Source organism: Manihot esculenta, chromosome 12, assembly GCF_001659605.2.
Source record: "Manihot esculenta cultivar AM560-2 chromosome 12, M.esculenta_v8, whole genome shotgun sequence".
Classification (NCBI taxonomy): Eukaryota; Viridiplantae; Streptophyta; class Magnoliopsida; order Malpighiales; family Euphorbiaceae; genus Manihot; species Manihot esculenta.
This window is the reverse complement of record NC_035172.2, coordinates 34,144,966-34,161,084: the sequence shown is the minus strand read 5'-3', so window position 1 is coordinate 34,161,084 and position 16,119 is coordinate 34,144,966. Positions and strand designations below refer to the sequence as shown.

Genomic DNA, 16,119 nt, shown 5'->3' with positions numbered 1-16,119 from the left:
TCTGTAAACAATTTTAGGGTCAACGATTCTGATCCCTATGGGGGATAACTGAACTGCAGGGGCTGGTTCCAAGACGGTTCAATCTCAGTTTTGGTTGAGAGTCGGGATTGATCCAGCTTGGTGGTTCTGATTTAAACTGGTCAAACCTGTTTTTTTAATGCAAATGGAGTGCGAAACAAATAGTATATATATTTTTCAGTCCTTTTATTTTTGTTGATACAATGAGATCCAAACAAAGTTTAAATTGAATAATACATTAAAACTACTAAAATCCACTACTTAACGTCTTCCCTCTATAGTCTATATATTCATCCTTTCTTCATTTAAATCAATATTGTTGACTTTCTTATGATAATTGACATGGTCGAGAGGACAACTGAGCAACATTTTTCATTAAAATGTCAGTGCTCATTGCTTGAAATTTTTTATGAAAGTAAAATTTCTCAAATTTTCCTTCAACTGCTGTTATTTCTTAAAGATCTTTAAGGACTTCTAGTTTCGTGTAAAATTCAGATAATAAAAGATATAGAAAATTTAGATTGAGGGAAAATAAAACTGGATGAAATATTTTGTGAAAAGGGCAATTATTTTGGCATTCATATTCGATAGAATAAGGCCCTTGCTTGGTGCATCCCACTTGGTCTATTACCGCCATCGTTTGAATTTGTTGCGCATCAATACACACTTAAGCATCTTAATGAAAAAAACAAAAACAACAATTTGGAAGCCATAAAAACAATTAAAAAATAAAATAAAAAACACTTAAATTGTTACAGGTCCTAAAGCATCAGCTAAAATTGGTATCTACGACTTATGTACAGAATGGGGAAAATCAATGTAACAAAATGAAGGTCACAAAAGGGAATTTCTACAGCAATTCTGAGGAACAACTTCAGATGAACGAGTTCAAGTAAGGCAACAGTTGTTACACATTAACAAAACCATCAGCAGTCTGCCTAACTTTCAGAGTCAGATATATCAATATCAGTGTCCCCAAACTTGACCTGGATCAAAAAAGTAAAGACTGGTAAATCTATGAAAAAAGGAAAGAAGAAATTCAGAGTCCTTTCTATTACAATTGCTTATTTCTATTGCTCCTATGTTTTAAGGTTTCACTAGCCACTTAGTTTGTGTCCTACTTTGATATCCTAGCAAGCACACCTCGGTTTCAAGCATAGTAAAACTTGCTTCAGTTCAGCCATAGAATATGCGATAACCTAAGTCAGACTTGGTTTGGGATGTAGCCCAGTAAGTTGTCAAAGTACTTGTGATGCCAGACGATATAAATAAACTCAGGATCATGCAAACTGGAACAATTCATAACAGTTATCATAGAACATGAAGCAAGGTGCGCTAATCACATGCAAATCATGATTGGATTGAAGAACCAAATCAACCAAACCTCAGCTGAACTTCATTAGCTGGCAATTGAAATTGCAATTCATCTTCACAATATTTTCTTTCCTTACTGATTATTGCTCCTTTTTCTCTAGCATTTTAGAAAAACAAACAATGTGCATATGGAATGTTTAAAATGTGATGCACTCCAACTCCCTCACATGAACATCTCTCTAAATGGCTTATTAAAATTTCAACAAGTTGATATCCCATGACTTTCATAAACACATCTTCAACAAAAATCCATCTTAATCAATAGGCATTACAGTCAACTTGACATAAATTTTAGCACATGCACATGCAGCTAATGATAAAAAAGGTAATCCTTACTAATGAACTAACGAACTGAAGCCGAAACAATAAGTAAAAGGCTTCCAGCCAGAATAAAATAATAATAATAATAATAATAATGATAAGGCAAATTAGCTGTCTCTACTTTGCTTGTGGTGCAAGAACTTACAAGATTGAGAAGAGAAGAACAACTTTTCTTGAATCGAATGATGCCGCACGCTTACACTTTCTCCATCTGTTATTTGGTGTATCATAAACTCTCTCATTGAATGATTTTTCTGTTAAACAAAAACCACCAAAATGCTTTTATTTTAGTAGTCATAAATATAATCTATCTATATCGTACTAAGCTTCAAAGAAGTGCAATAAAAATTGTGGGAACAATAATAGCTTCAATAGGATTTTTGATAAGAGGGCAATTAGTGCCAGGAGATGAGAAATTGTGCAGAACAATACAGAAAATAAAGCGTATGTCTCTCTGGAAAGTGGAAACAAGGATTCAGCCAAGTGACCTATTCCTTTGGAGTTGTTAAAATATGTTTCTTTGCCAAATTACAACATATCCATATAAGCTACACGGCAGTGTGCTAATAGAATATGTTTATGTACCTTTAGATAACAACTTCAGTAAAGTTGAGCCATGATTTGTAAATAGTTGCATGATTCTTCCACATGTTTTTAGGCTTGCTTGTCTCTGCAGTACCCCCTACAAATGATGCAACCCATTAAAAATACTAGCACCAAATACTGACAATACCGCAAGGAAAAATCAGTGAGCACTATATCAAACAACCATTTCCAGACAATGTTTTGGCCTTCTGTTGCTTATGCTGTAGTGCATATGAAGAACTTTTCAAGGCTGTATGTACACAATATGGAAGATGGACTTACAGTTAGCAAACCTTCACTTTTTATACTTCCAACAGCTTCGTTACTGGATTTATTTTTTTCAAAATTTTCCATCTCAATATCGATATCCACAATGCATGGTGAATAAGCATCAGCACTTTCCATTTGGAAACCAATGAAGTTCTGGCAATTCAATTGAGTATCTAAGCACATCTGCTTTTTTGGTGAAACAGGAAGTTCTACAAAGCTTAAAAAAGCCAGCTGCGATGTACAGTTTGGATCGGTTTTATCTTCCTCAGACACCATTGAAATACTATAGACATCTTGGCCCTGCAAAAACAGAAAAGGGGGAACACCAATGACATAAACATAAAATTCTCAATTAACTGCTAATTGTAAATGCCCATTCTATCTTTGCCTAAAGCAAATATGAATTAACAGAATGATAGAGCTAAGTTGAAAATTGAGGATCAGAATCAAAGAAACCTTGTCCTTCAGTATTTAAACTAAGAATAACCAAAACAAGTCATCATAAGTAAAAGGTTGACGAATAATTAAATAGTAATCCCATATTGATTTTGATGTCGCCTTATATAGAGTATAGGCATCTCCATCTACTAATTTAAATTTTTGCATTGATATTAACACTATACCAGAGCAGGTTGTTAACTTGGTGTTTTTATTTTTTTTTATTCCTGTTTGCTAGTGTGTAGTGGCCACTTGTTGCTATTATGTGGTTGTAAGTATATACTGTGTAAAGTGAGGTTCCATTAAGCATACATGCAGGATTCATTGAATAATACATATCATTCAAAAATAAAGCTCATTACTTCCTAAACACTAGTCTGCACATCTCTACCTACTAGCTTAAAATTTTCTGTTAGATCATCCGATAATTAGAAAACAAACTGATAAGATAGTATCGGCAATAGGAAAAGCACTTTTTCATGTTTGCTAAACATTGTCCACTGCGAAAGTGGCAAAACAAGTTCCCCAAGGAGATAATAATTACAATGACCCAAATGATGCTTTGCTCAAACTAACAACCATTTAAAGCAATTCTAGAAGAGGAAATGAAAAAAAGAAAAAAAAGTGTTAGCCATGTCATTTTATGATGCTCTTTTGTCTGTCTTATGTTTTTGAGAGAGAAGGAGAGCAACTTGAGAAAGGATTTAGCTGAACTATAAAGTATGAAACTTCCCCATAACACCTAATGCAACCAGCATTTAAAAATTACTTTCTTAAAATAAGAATATTAAGTCAGTTAATTTTGAGTTTTTGACAGAAGCAACAAAATCATAACAGAAAAACAATAGTCAAGTGAGAGAACAACAGACCATAAACAACACAAAGAATGACAAGTCTATGTATATTATCTTGCATCTGTAAGTTGAAACCTAATAATGCATTATATATTTAGGCAGGATAACCCTAATAGGAATTTTAGACCCAAAGGCAAGGAGCAAATATTAAAAATTAAACAAGATTCCAAAAGCATAAACATGATTCTATCACAAAAACAAAATGCACAAAAATGAAGAATATGAACTGAGTGACCCTTCCATCAGCTACTTGCCTTAGGAAACAGTGGTTTTCAATGACATGGATGTACAGGTTTGCACTAATTAGTCTTATTCTGGGATCACCAGTTGGTATCTTGCAAAAAACCAAGGAACAGTTTGTAGGTATATTTCGTCCACCAGTAAATGATTGTTGAAAACATGAAAAAATGACTCTGTAAATGATGAAGGAACTTTATGGAGGATTAGATGAACTCCATTTATGGCTTGCTAGCTCTATAGCAATAGCAGTCTATGTCAATAGCACAAAATTGACAGAAGCTGAGAGCTTTTATTATTAATTGCAGAGACAGGAATCTGTTTTAATTTGCTTTTTTGGAAGAATTAACAGCCAAATAATGATTCACAAGAAGCATACAAATATAACTAATGATGCTCCTAAGGAAAATTACCAGCCTTTAAAGTGCATATTTAAACATGAAAAGAAAGAAATGACAAATACAATGCTTTTGCAGGACTATCTTATTTCCTTCCGAAAATTAGAGTAGTGGGACCATTAATTCATAAATTTTCTGTTCAGTTGCACAAGATAAATCAGAAATATCTCCTCTTTTTTTTTGGTTGGGGGGGGGGGGGGGGGGGGTGTTTACATCCATAATAATAGAACAAAGAAAAAAACAACAGTGCCCAAAATAACTCCCAAAGTATCAGCAAGAAAAAAAAAATGAGACAAAAAGGGGAGAAAGGAACCCAAAGCTTTGGCCAGCCTTGTTGCTTAGCTTCCATAACAAGTTTAACCAAACGCCAAATTCCATACAAAACAAGAACCAGAAAATACAGTAACTTCTTTCCCTTCTAGCAAAAGTAATTAGTAAATCAAATAACTGTCACAATGGAACTTACATGTGTAGTCTGAAAGGCGCATTTTTCTTCCATTGGAAAGGAAGTCTCCTCAAAAAGCAAAGGCAAAACGTCTGAACTCCAGAACATGAATTTTCATTAGCCATAATTACTTGGTTCTAGGGAATAGAATCTCTGTGAATGACCCAACTAACTATCATTACCTAGAGTACACTGCTGGTTTACTTCATCGAAACTTGGCTTTACGAACTGGAAGCATGAACCAGCAACAGGCAGATCGCAATTTCCATCAACAACTGCCGGGATTTCCTGGACTCAAAATAAAATTCCCCTACATTATTACCGAATTGATGGCCCATCTAGTACCAAAAAAAGTAAACTAACAAATTCTCTTAGTATATTAATGGAAGATGAACCAGAACAAAACAATGCACAGAATCTGCTTGATTCCAGAGAGAAAAAAAAAGCTAGTAGAAAACGAACTCAAAAGTCGAAATTACAGCAAAAATGCGAGAAATAGTTGAATAATCGAAAGATATTAGCATAATTGAAACGCAGAACTTGAAAAGGAGGACTATTGTAGCAAAGTAAAGAGATTTAAAAGAGAGAAATCAAAGAAAGAGATCTAACCTGGTCAAAGGAAATAGCATTAGCAGCCATTGCAGTTGCAGAGACAGACGGCGACTGGTAGCAGAGATAGATGAACACTCACATCACATACTGGAGATAATGCATGTGTGAGTGTGAGTGTGAGTGTGTTATATATATACACAGAGAGAGAGAGAGAGAGAGAGAGTAGTCGGAAGGAAGAGGATTACATCGGAGAGGAGCGTTGATGTGGCGGGATTCGTCAGAGAAGCTCCTGAAGACGACATTACCGATAACGACAAATCTTTTTCTCTTCCCTTCCGTGACTAAACTGCCCTTCTCCTTTTGGAAAAAAAACTGCCCTTTTCTTTTTTCACTTTTTTCCGTGAAACTTTTTGATTTTATATATTATTATTGTATTAAATAAGTAATTATCATTTAGCAAAAAAGCAATTATCACAAAGTTGTATTAAATAAGTAAAATAATTATCATAAAGTATTTCATTGATTAAAAGTTGTTTGGTTTAGCTGGAACCAGGACTTCCTTCCCGTACTTCCGTGTATTTTATTTTTTTTATATATATTTATTTTATTAAATATTAAGAGATATTTTAAAAAAATTTTAAAAATAAAATAAAATAAAATAAAATAAAGTTATAATAGTTAATTTATATATTATTATAATATAAAAAATGAATAATAATTTTAAAATAATATATAAAAAAATAGATAAAAATTATGTTTATAAAGGAGCTACTATTTAAAGGGATTGAAAAAAATAATTTATATGTTATATAATGACTTTATTTGGTTTAAATTTTTTATTTTTTGTAAATAAATTATTTTTAAAGTGAGAAAATTAATTTTTTAAATTCTTGATAAATTAAGAGAAAATATTAACTAAATAAAATAAATATATCAATTTTGTAGTAAGTAAAATTTATTAGTTAATTTAACCTAATGTTAATATATTGATATATCCAATTAATTTAAAATCATTTATAATATTATATAAGTAAAACCTAGTATAATTTTGATATATATATTAGTTTCAAATTGAGTATATAAAAATTTTCATCATATATATATATATATAATAATAATAATAATTAAAAAATTTAAACTATAAAGTGCGGATTAAAAATATTAAATATTATTTTTTTATTTAAATCTATTAATGAACTATTATTAATATGTCAAATAAGATTACTCAATTTTAATTTTATTTAACATTTTCATAATCATTTAATAACAAATTTAAATTAAAATTAAAATTAAAATTTGATTTCTTTCTGTGGTTCATGGACAAATTTGACAGTTTCTGGGATATAGATATATCAGAATAAGATACGAATGGATTTGCATGGGCTGATTTATGCTTTAGTGATAAACCCAATCTAGAATGTGGATAAGAAAGATATTTCTTCGTGTCTGTCTTTACGAAGGGGAAAAAAGTAATGAAAATTGTTGGGTTGTCAGGTTGCATTGGTGCCCCTCTTTTATTTCAATACCAATTAATACAACCATATCTTAGTCGTACCACATTCATAAGCCTTTATTATGAATGTACTAGCTAACCCTGTGGTTGTTAGATTGTTAATTTTTCATCATAAAATTATAATTTTTTATTCATTGAATATGCACGTTGGGCTCATTCATACCACATAATCTCCCAAGTAAATAATTTCTGTTAAATTTATTACAATGGTTTTAATTAATTATAAATGAAATGAAAATTATTAAAGAGTAAAATTACTAAATAAATTTACAATTTTAATGTTTAACAAATATAACAATAATAAATAAATATGAAAAAGGATAAAATGATAAAAGTGGAGGGGCAAGATGGGAAAAAAGCAAAAAATAAATAAAGATCAAACAGTGTGGGGACTGAGGAGATTATGAGAGGTAGGGAGATTTGTCAGGTTGGAAGCAGGAGATATGCATGTGAAATCATAAGGAGAGAGAAGAACATTTCATAACGGACAACCAAATTAAGGGATGGATAGAGAGAGAGAGAGAAACCAAATCAAGTCACGGGTGGTTTTCTGTTCAAACTTCAAAGTCCTGGCCTGCTTACCTAACTTCTGCCCGTGAACGTTTTTGTGGGCCATTTTTTGCATGGAGCTTCGAATAGACAGACAGCGATCTCCTCCAATTAGGCTGCATTCAATTTCAATCTCTTTGCTTCTCCCTTCTATTTCAGAGTTTTCGTTTTCACTCTCTGGGTCTCTGTGTGCGTCTCTTTCTCAGTACATATATATATATATTTGGTGGATAACGAGGGTCTCTGATACTAAAAAAGAATAGAAGGGATATGCATATCAATTTCATCATGAAAGGACCAATAGATTAACCAGAAGGATGGAGGGTTGAACAAGCAATAACCAGATTCCACAAGGCCTATCACAGAATTAAGGCCTAAGGCTCATACCAAACAAACAAAGTTCAAGACCTCTATGGCCCAAAAGAAAAACCCAATTATGCTCTAAAGATCCAATGCCACCTTCACCCGAGAAATTCAAACCCGGATAAATATTGTTATTAGTGTTGCTCTTGCCACTAGAAAGATCCGGCTATTAAAAAAGTCAACAACTAACGGTAAGTTTGATGATAATACTTTAATGATTTATAGTTTGGTGATAATTTTTTGATATTATTTTATCTAAATTGAGTTTAAAATCTCAATGCTACATGGATTACAGTTAAGTTAGAGAAAAACAACAATACATATACTTCAGCAAAAGGCAGTAATGGAATTTCTTTGAGGCCTCAATAATGTTCTGGTCCATATGATACATTACAGAGGTCCAATTGAATTTTCTTTATTCTCTGTTTTTGATGCTTTGGCATCATTGAACCAAGTGCTAAGTATTTTCCATTTAAAAAAACAAAAACAACCAATGCTATATATAAAAGGAATATATATATAAAATAAAGCAACTCATAATAAATTTTTTAGTATATGAATTAGTGAATTTTAGAGCTGTGAGGTACTGGGTTAAAATTTTGAAGCTAAGCGTTGGTTTATTTATAGGAATTTTTTTTAAATTTTTTGACATTTAAAATTTTAAAAAATTATGAAAAATTTTTTTTAATAAAAAATTAAACCATTTAAAAAAATTACTTTTTCTTTATAAGAAGAGTAAACTATTTTTTGAATTTTAAAAGTCTTATTTACACTTATACATATAAATTTATTAATATCATCTATTTTTTAAAATGTAATTAAAAATAAAAAATAAATTATTTTCTTAAAAATATTTTTTCAATACTAGTAATTTTTCATAAATAAATAGAGGTTAATTGAATAATTTTTTTTAAACATATTATAATCACTTAGGTTCAAATAATATTTTTAAAACTGATAATTTTTAATAAAACAAATCAAGAGGAAAAAAATAATTGTTTTATTTAATACTTCTTATTTTTTTTTTCAATTCTTAAAGAAGAAGCCGAACTATCCAACCAGGCCACAACATTTGGACATTTTCAAAGAGGAAGTGGGGAATATTGAAAATTGAAAGGAGCATATATTCCACGAACAATTGTATAGTTTAGTGGATTATATTTATTCATTTATTTTGAGTCAATTTAATTTTTGAAAAATATTTTATACATAAAAATTAAATTATTGTAAAAATTATTTTTATTATTGATTATAATATTAACAAATAAAAATATTAATAATATTTATATATCAATAGTTCAATGGTGTCAATAAAATTTTCAAAATATATAAAAGCATATTTTGTTCAGAAAAAGTAAATTTATTTTTATTTAAGCTCTCACCTGTTTTTTTTTTAAATATTTTCCAATAATTAATAAAATAATTTATTTTTTATTATTTAGTTATAATTTTAAAAATAAATATCTTAACAAAATTTATAAATAAAAAATTTAATAGCGTTGAAAAGAGTATCAAAATTTAGAAAATAACTTTAATTTTGAAAAAAAAATTTAAAAATAATATATTTTTTCCTTTAATAAAAATATTTTTTTAAATAATTTTTAGAATATTCTAAACATAAAAAATATTTTTTTTTCAAAAAAACAGTAAAGTGGCTTTTTTTTATGAAAGTAAATTTTTCGATTTTTTTTACAATTCATTTTTTTTTGGAAAATAAATTTATATTTAAAAATATTTTACAAGAAAATAAGTTATATTTTATTATTTAGTTATAATAAATTTATACGTAAAAAATTTAGTAGTATTGATAAATTATCAAAATAAAAAAAATAAGTTTATCTTTTTAAAATAATAAGTTATTTTTGTTATACATGATTAATTTTCTCTTTATTATAAAAATATTTTTTATTTCCTAATTTTTTAAATTCCTAAAACATTAACGTGTATAAAAAATATACATTTTTTTTTATAAATAATCGGACTCTTTCCTTTTCAAGTTTTATTTTTAAATGATTTTGATGTACATTGTTTTTATAGATTTTTAATAAAAATATTTATATATTTTTCAAAAAATTATCAATAATATTAAGCTATTGGGGCTTGGTCTGGGATGCAATGTGATGGACACGTTTGTTTTATTTGAGATTATAGTCAGCATCCAAATGTTTCCTCGGATGTTCAATTCACAAGCCACCAGCTAATGTGACAGCGACCTGTATTTTCCTTTTCTAGTTTTTTTTTTTTATTTTTCTAAAAGAAAATTATACATTTTCACATTTTTATAATTAATTTATTTTTTTAAAAAATTTTATAACCTTTTTAAAATTTCAATTATTGACATATAAATTATTACTATATGTTAAAAAATATTTTTTTAATAATAAATGGGGGCTAAAATTTGATTAGATATAAATCGCATTAGAAATTCTCTTTGAAATTGACTTTCGTCAATTCCTTAGATCTTCATTCTTCAATTTATTTCTTTTAAGGAAAAATTACTTTTTAATCCTTAAAATTTAACATAATTAACATTTATGTTCTTCTATTTTGGCGACCCAACACTGTCTCTCACTCTCTTTTCTATCCAAATTCGTAGTCTTTCCTTCCAAAATAGCCATTTGAGATACATGAATTGACAAAATTGACCCTCACTAAAAGTTCTGCTATTTCAAAATCACGAAACTCAAATTCAATACATCTTCACTGTAGATTTTTCTTGTTCTTCTTCTTCTACACCATAACTTCTACCCTTTCTGCAACTCTCAAATAATGCTTCAGGGAGAAGAAAGATGGAAAAGAGAAAAAAAAAGAAAAATTAATAATTTTCAAAGAAAATAGAGAAAATATAAGGGAGAACAAAAATAAAAAAGAGAAAAAAAAAATCAACAATATCAAAAAAAACATAGAGAAAATACAAGGGAGAAAAAAGATGAAAAAGAGAAAAAAAAAAAGAAAAATCAACAATGTTAAAAGGAAATAGAGAAAATACGAGAGAGAAGAAAGATGAAAAAGAGAGTGGATAAAAAAAATGAAAAAAATATAAAAGAGAAGAAAAATAGATATTTCATGTTGAGAGGAGGATATTTTTTAAAAAAATTATCACCTTTCAACTTTAAATTTTTGATCAAACAGCTTATATGGACAGAAGGATTATGAATTTAAACAGAATAAAGTGAAAGATTTAATAGTTGGATTCCTAAAATAGAGGTATAAAAGTATTAATTATGTTAAATTTTAGGGACTAAAACGTAATTTTCCATCTTTTAACCATCTGCATTGTCGCACGCAACACAGATGGAAACGAGAAAAGCCCAACAGGCCAAAACCCACGTACCAACAACCACCCGATGAAAGCAATGCTGTGACTATGCGGCGGTGCAAGCCAAGCAGCCGTCGCAGCACCTCCACCAGCATCTCCGATATTCCTCTGTCACTTTCACATCTCCAACAATATCAACACTTCCATACTATACTATTCTCTCTTCCCATTCAAGTCTCTCCCACCATTTTCCATCTCTTATAATTCTCTCATGTTGTTTTTCCCTTTCTCCTCCTCTAACTTGTTCTTGCTGAAGCCTTTCAGTATCTTCCAATCTCATAATGTACGGTGACGATCTGCTGTTATCATCTCTGATCAAGATCAATTCTGAACCGTCCGATCAGCCGTTACGCCTCGGCGGTCTGTTCCTTGGCGATGGCGTTATATGTCCTTCATTTGTTTCCTTAATCTCGTCTAAGATCAAAGTTCGTTCTTCTTCGTGTTATTCGGCGAGTAAGTTAAGGTTTGAGGATCGACGGCGCGGGAGTAAGGTGTACAAGGCAGGGTTGTTTTTATCGGTGAGCTTGTCGATAAAAGGGAGCGAAGAAGAAGCAGGTTATGTTAAGGAATCGCGAGAAAGTTCGGGGGAAAATGGAGAGGAGAAGAATTTGGAGGAGGAAAATGCACTCGTTTTTGCGAAGCAGGAGAAGAAGAAGAAGGTCGAATTGCGATCAGGATCAGCTGCTTTGAATACCACCAAACATCTATGGGCTGGCGCTGTTGCTGCTATGGTCTCAAGGTGCTTGCTATTAATATTCGTATAGTACTTCAATTGCTTTTCTTCATTTTATTTCTTTTAGATATATCTTCAAATATTGCGCGTTTGTGAATGCGTTGGATAATTGTATGCAAAGCAACCCGTTCAATTATGATGTTCTGAAATGAGTATTTTGTTACGATTTCTCTGGTTAAAATCGTTGGATAGCATGTTAAGAACTTAAGATCACAAAAAGTGAATAGTTTCCTAATGATTTTTGGGGTTGAAACGTTGGATAGTATGTAAAGATCCTTTCCGTTTTTCTGAGCTTTATTAAGTGTCCAAGTTTATTGTTTAATTTTTTTTCCTAAAATTGTCAATCAAGAGTTTTCCTGTATATCATTCATTCTCCTCGTGTTTGGAATTAAGAAATTTACAAAAGTTTAATTCAATTGATTTATTCTTTTACCAATTCTCATGTTCTGAAAGAATTCAATTCTTTGTACCTTAGGAAAAAAATTTTCATTTCAAAAAAAGAAAAGAATTTATGCATAATTGTCTAATAATTATTTTCTTGCAAATGATTTATTTCAAAGAAAACGGAATGATTTTGAGTTGATGTTAATGATTATAAATAGCTTTCGTGTCTTTACTGGCTGATAATCACAAATATTAAGTTAGCTTATTTGGTAGTTATTGATGATTTTTCCTCCATTGCCCTAAATTTTGTTGATGTTGAAACAGAACTTTTATAGCACCTCTGGAGAGACTGAAGCTTCAGTATGTAGTTTGTGGTGAACAGAGGGGCCTTTTCGAGCTCATCAAGACAATTGAGGCAGCTGAAGGATTGAAAGGCTTTTGGAAGGGGAACTTTGTTAATATTCTTCGCACTGCTCCATTTAAATCAATCAATTTCTATGCATATGATACATACAGAAACCAACTGCTGAAATGGTCTGGGAATGAGGAAGCCACAAATTTTGAGAGGTTCCTTGCTGGTGCTGCAGCTGGAATTACTGCAACCTTGTTGTGCTTGCCAATGGATACTGTATGTAGCGACATAAACTCAAAAATTTGTCTTGGTCATATCACATGATCTTTTCCCATAGGCTTCTTCCTTGTATTTTAACTTCATTTTTTCCTCAGAGCTTGAAATGGTGTTGTTTAAAAATTCATTTATTCTAGTTTTCATATATGCTACTAAAGAGAATAGGTATTATACAAGTCATGGCAGAACTTAAAGCATCATGTTGACTGACTTGTGCTGTGCATTTGATGCAATTGGAATTTGGAAATGCAAATGATCCACCGTTTGATGGATCTTGACTGTCCAGCATTCATAGCTTTAAAGCCATTGGATCCATTAATGATCCCATTTTTTTCCCTGCTGCAGCAACATTGATACTACTGTGAGTTAGATTTTTAGTATATTTTATACTAGAATTTTGCTTGCTACTTTGTTGCAGACTATTTGTCTAGAGAAACTATGGATCTGAGGTTTTACCAAAATATTTATCTGTTGAAACAGCTGGATTTTATGCCCCTTTTCTCTTGCCACTTTTCAGTATGAAGTAGCTTTAGATCTTAACAGGTGGCAAACGCCCCTGTTGCCACCCTCCCCTCACTACTTTTTTTAACTTTGACATATTTGTAAGTCCTAGACACATGCAGTCAACATTTTTGCATTTTGTTTTCTGGAGGGCCTTGGATAGACTTAGATTTCAATATGTTTTATACTATCATTAAAAAAAAAAAAAAAACTACCCAGATAAATGGAAATGAAGTATTGTTTCAAGCCACCTGTTTCAATTGCTATACAAGGATGATTGCATGATTTATTTTCTTATGACATCTAAGTGCTTCCTGAATAATTTTAACATGACAGTTTTATTTCTACATTACTTGTAATTTTTAATGGATTATGTATTTTGTCTTGTTGTTTCTTTTACAAGTCTGGATATGCATTCTGATCACCTAGAAAACATATGCATCAGTTGTCTGGACAACTTGAACATTAGAACTCTACTTGCTAACTGTGGGGGCTCCAATAATTGCTTAATTGTGCAGATTGGCACTTCCTTTTTGTTTATCAATATTGAAGAACGGTCAATTTTTTCTCCTGCCAAACTACGCTTCTTTTAAATTGCTTCAGCTATTATGGTACTTATGGACAGGCTTCCCATTGATGCTGAAAATTATTGCAGATAAGGACAAAGATGGTAGCACCTGGTGGGGAAGCATTGGGTGGTGTAATTGGAACTTTCCGCCACATGATCCAGACTGAAGGGTTTTTTTCTCTTTATAAGGGTTTAGCGCCCTCAATAGTGAGCATGGCACCTTCAGGTGCAGTTTTCTATGGTGTTTATGATATACTAAAGTCAGCTTACCTCCATTCACCAGAAGGAAAGAAGAGAATTCAGAATTTGAAACAAGGCCAGGAACTGAATGCATTGGAACAACTGGAATTGGGCCCCGTTAGAACATTGCTTTATGGGGCTATTGCTGGCTGTTGCTCTGAAGCTGCTACATATCCATTTGAAGTTGTAAGGAGACACCTTCAAATGCAAGTTCGAGCAACAAAAATGAATGCATTGGCAACATGTGTCAAAATAGTTGACCAAGGAGGTATTCCTGCTCTTTATGCAGGATTAGTTCCCAGTTTATTGCAGGTACGGCATTGTTGCATTCATATCAGAAATATCTATTCCTTTATTTTATAGAATAGGTTTTCAGTTTTCTCAGTGGTTACACACCCATAATTTCTGTATTTTGCTGTTGATATATGTGATGTAAAGATTGCACCAGTTGGTGTCTCAGGATCAAATGAAGAAAATGACAATGGCATCCACTAAAAGGGTAAATAGAAAAACTGTTGGCATAGTTGGTTATCTAAGAAAGGAGAGTGTGACATTAGAATAGTGATTAAGGTAAAAGCAGCTTCTTTCTGAGATCTTTGAAATGAGCGGGTGGTACCACCACCACCAAACTAGTTAGGGTAGGCTATATGGATTACATTTTTTTTTCACTATTCACCTGTGTTTAAAGCCAATTCTACATCAGGATCCATTGATATTACTTCCCTTCACATTATTTAGGTCTCCATGTCATAAGCACCTTTCATTGTCTGAGATATACTGACGTTCACACTAGGTCAAACTATCTTCTCGAGGGTGTGCTCCGCTGGTATGCTAGTTTTAAGCTGGATGGGAACTGTAGCAGGATTGTCAACTTAACGAGAAGTGTGTTAGGACCAGAATAGGATCCACTTGGGGACTGCAAATGAAGACTGTGCAGATGCATTGAAAGGATTTACTTCTGTTGGATTACAATGTACTAAAAGCCAGTTCTTCTATTGCAAGAATAATTGGTAATAGTGTTAGTGTGGTTCAATCAACAAGAAGCTCAAGAAAAAAGCAAGACGAAAGACTTCTGTGTGTGTGCTGTGTTGGTTTATTTGCCTATTTAGTTCATATTTCATAGTTTTTTTGATGACGTAAATCTCTTAAAATGCTCCTCTTGTATATTCTGCCTGTATCAATTAACTTTTATGGAGCTTTTGGGATTGCATATATTTATTTTTCAAGTTTCAAACCTGATGGAACCTTTGTGTTTCCTATTGCTTCAGGTTTTACCATCAGCTGCCATAAGTTACTTCGTATACGAGTGCATGAAGATTGTTCTCAAAGTGGAGTAGACAGATAGATTTATTCTGCTTATATAACAGCTGGGAGGGGTTTTTGCTGATGTTCTGTGAACCATTAATGATGTTTAATTGTGTTTCGTTGAATTCCTTGATCAAGTCTAATCCACCTGTACATTTTCTGACACAACACAACTGAAGGAAGAAGACAACCCTCCCCTCTATGCTCATTCAGCCCTTCCCTGGCTTTTTTCACAAGGAAAAGTTAAAAGATCTTTTTGTTATTTTCTGAATGGTAGGGGAACATCAAATGGCCATTTGCTTTTAACAATTTATAATCAGCAATGCCAATGCTTTTACTCCTCTGTGCAAGTTTTATATTATTATTATTATCGTTACCCAAACAATAAGGGAAAAAAAAGATTATTACTTTTGATGGATGTCTCATTTATATGGCTTTATATAGTGAAGATTATTACTATTATTCAGCGTTATTAAAACTGGCAGTATTGATTAAGATATTGAACCAAGTTATTTATCAAGTTC

The 16,119-nt window shown here is 31.4% G+C and overlaps 2 protein-coding genes across 2 annotated transcripts; one reads left to right on the top strand and one right to left on the bottom strand.

Moving 5' to 3' along the window:
* Window positions 1–719: 719 nt before the first annotated feature.
* Window positions 720–5,766, bottom strand: LOC110627400. Its single transcript, XM_021773692.2, has 7 exons — window positions 5,550–5,766; window positions 5,123–5,228; window positions 4,962–5,032; window positions 2,581–2,868; window positions 2,299–2,395; window positions 1,859–1,967; window positions 720–1,004 (listed from the first exon to the last, which is right to left on the bottom strand). The coding sequence occupies exons 1-7, from the start codon at window positions 5,577–5,579 to the stop codon at window positions 926–928; spliced, it is 780 nt and encodes a 259-aa protein (XP_021629384.1). The 5' UTR covers window positions 5,580–5,766; the 3' UTR covers window positions 720–925.
* A 5,440-nt stretch (window positions 5,767–11,206) lies between these two features.
* Window positions 11,207–15,936, top strand: LOC110627376 (probable mitochondrial adenine nucleotide transporter BTL3). The gene is made up of 4 exons (XM_021773663.2): window positions 11,207–11,975; window positions 12,678–12,981; window positions 14,138–14,602; window positions 15,559–15,936. Exons 1-4 carry the CDS (start codon window positions 11,518–11,520, stop codon window positions 15,625–15,627), a joined length of 1,296 nt encoding a protein of 431 aa, XP_021629355.1. The 5' UTR covers window positions 11,207–11,517; the 3' UTR covers window positions 15,628–15,936.
* The last annotated feature ends 183 nt before the right edge of the window (window positions 15,937–16,119 follow it).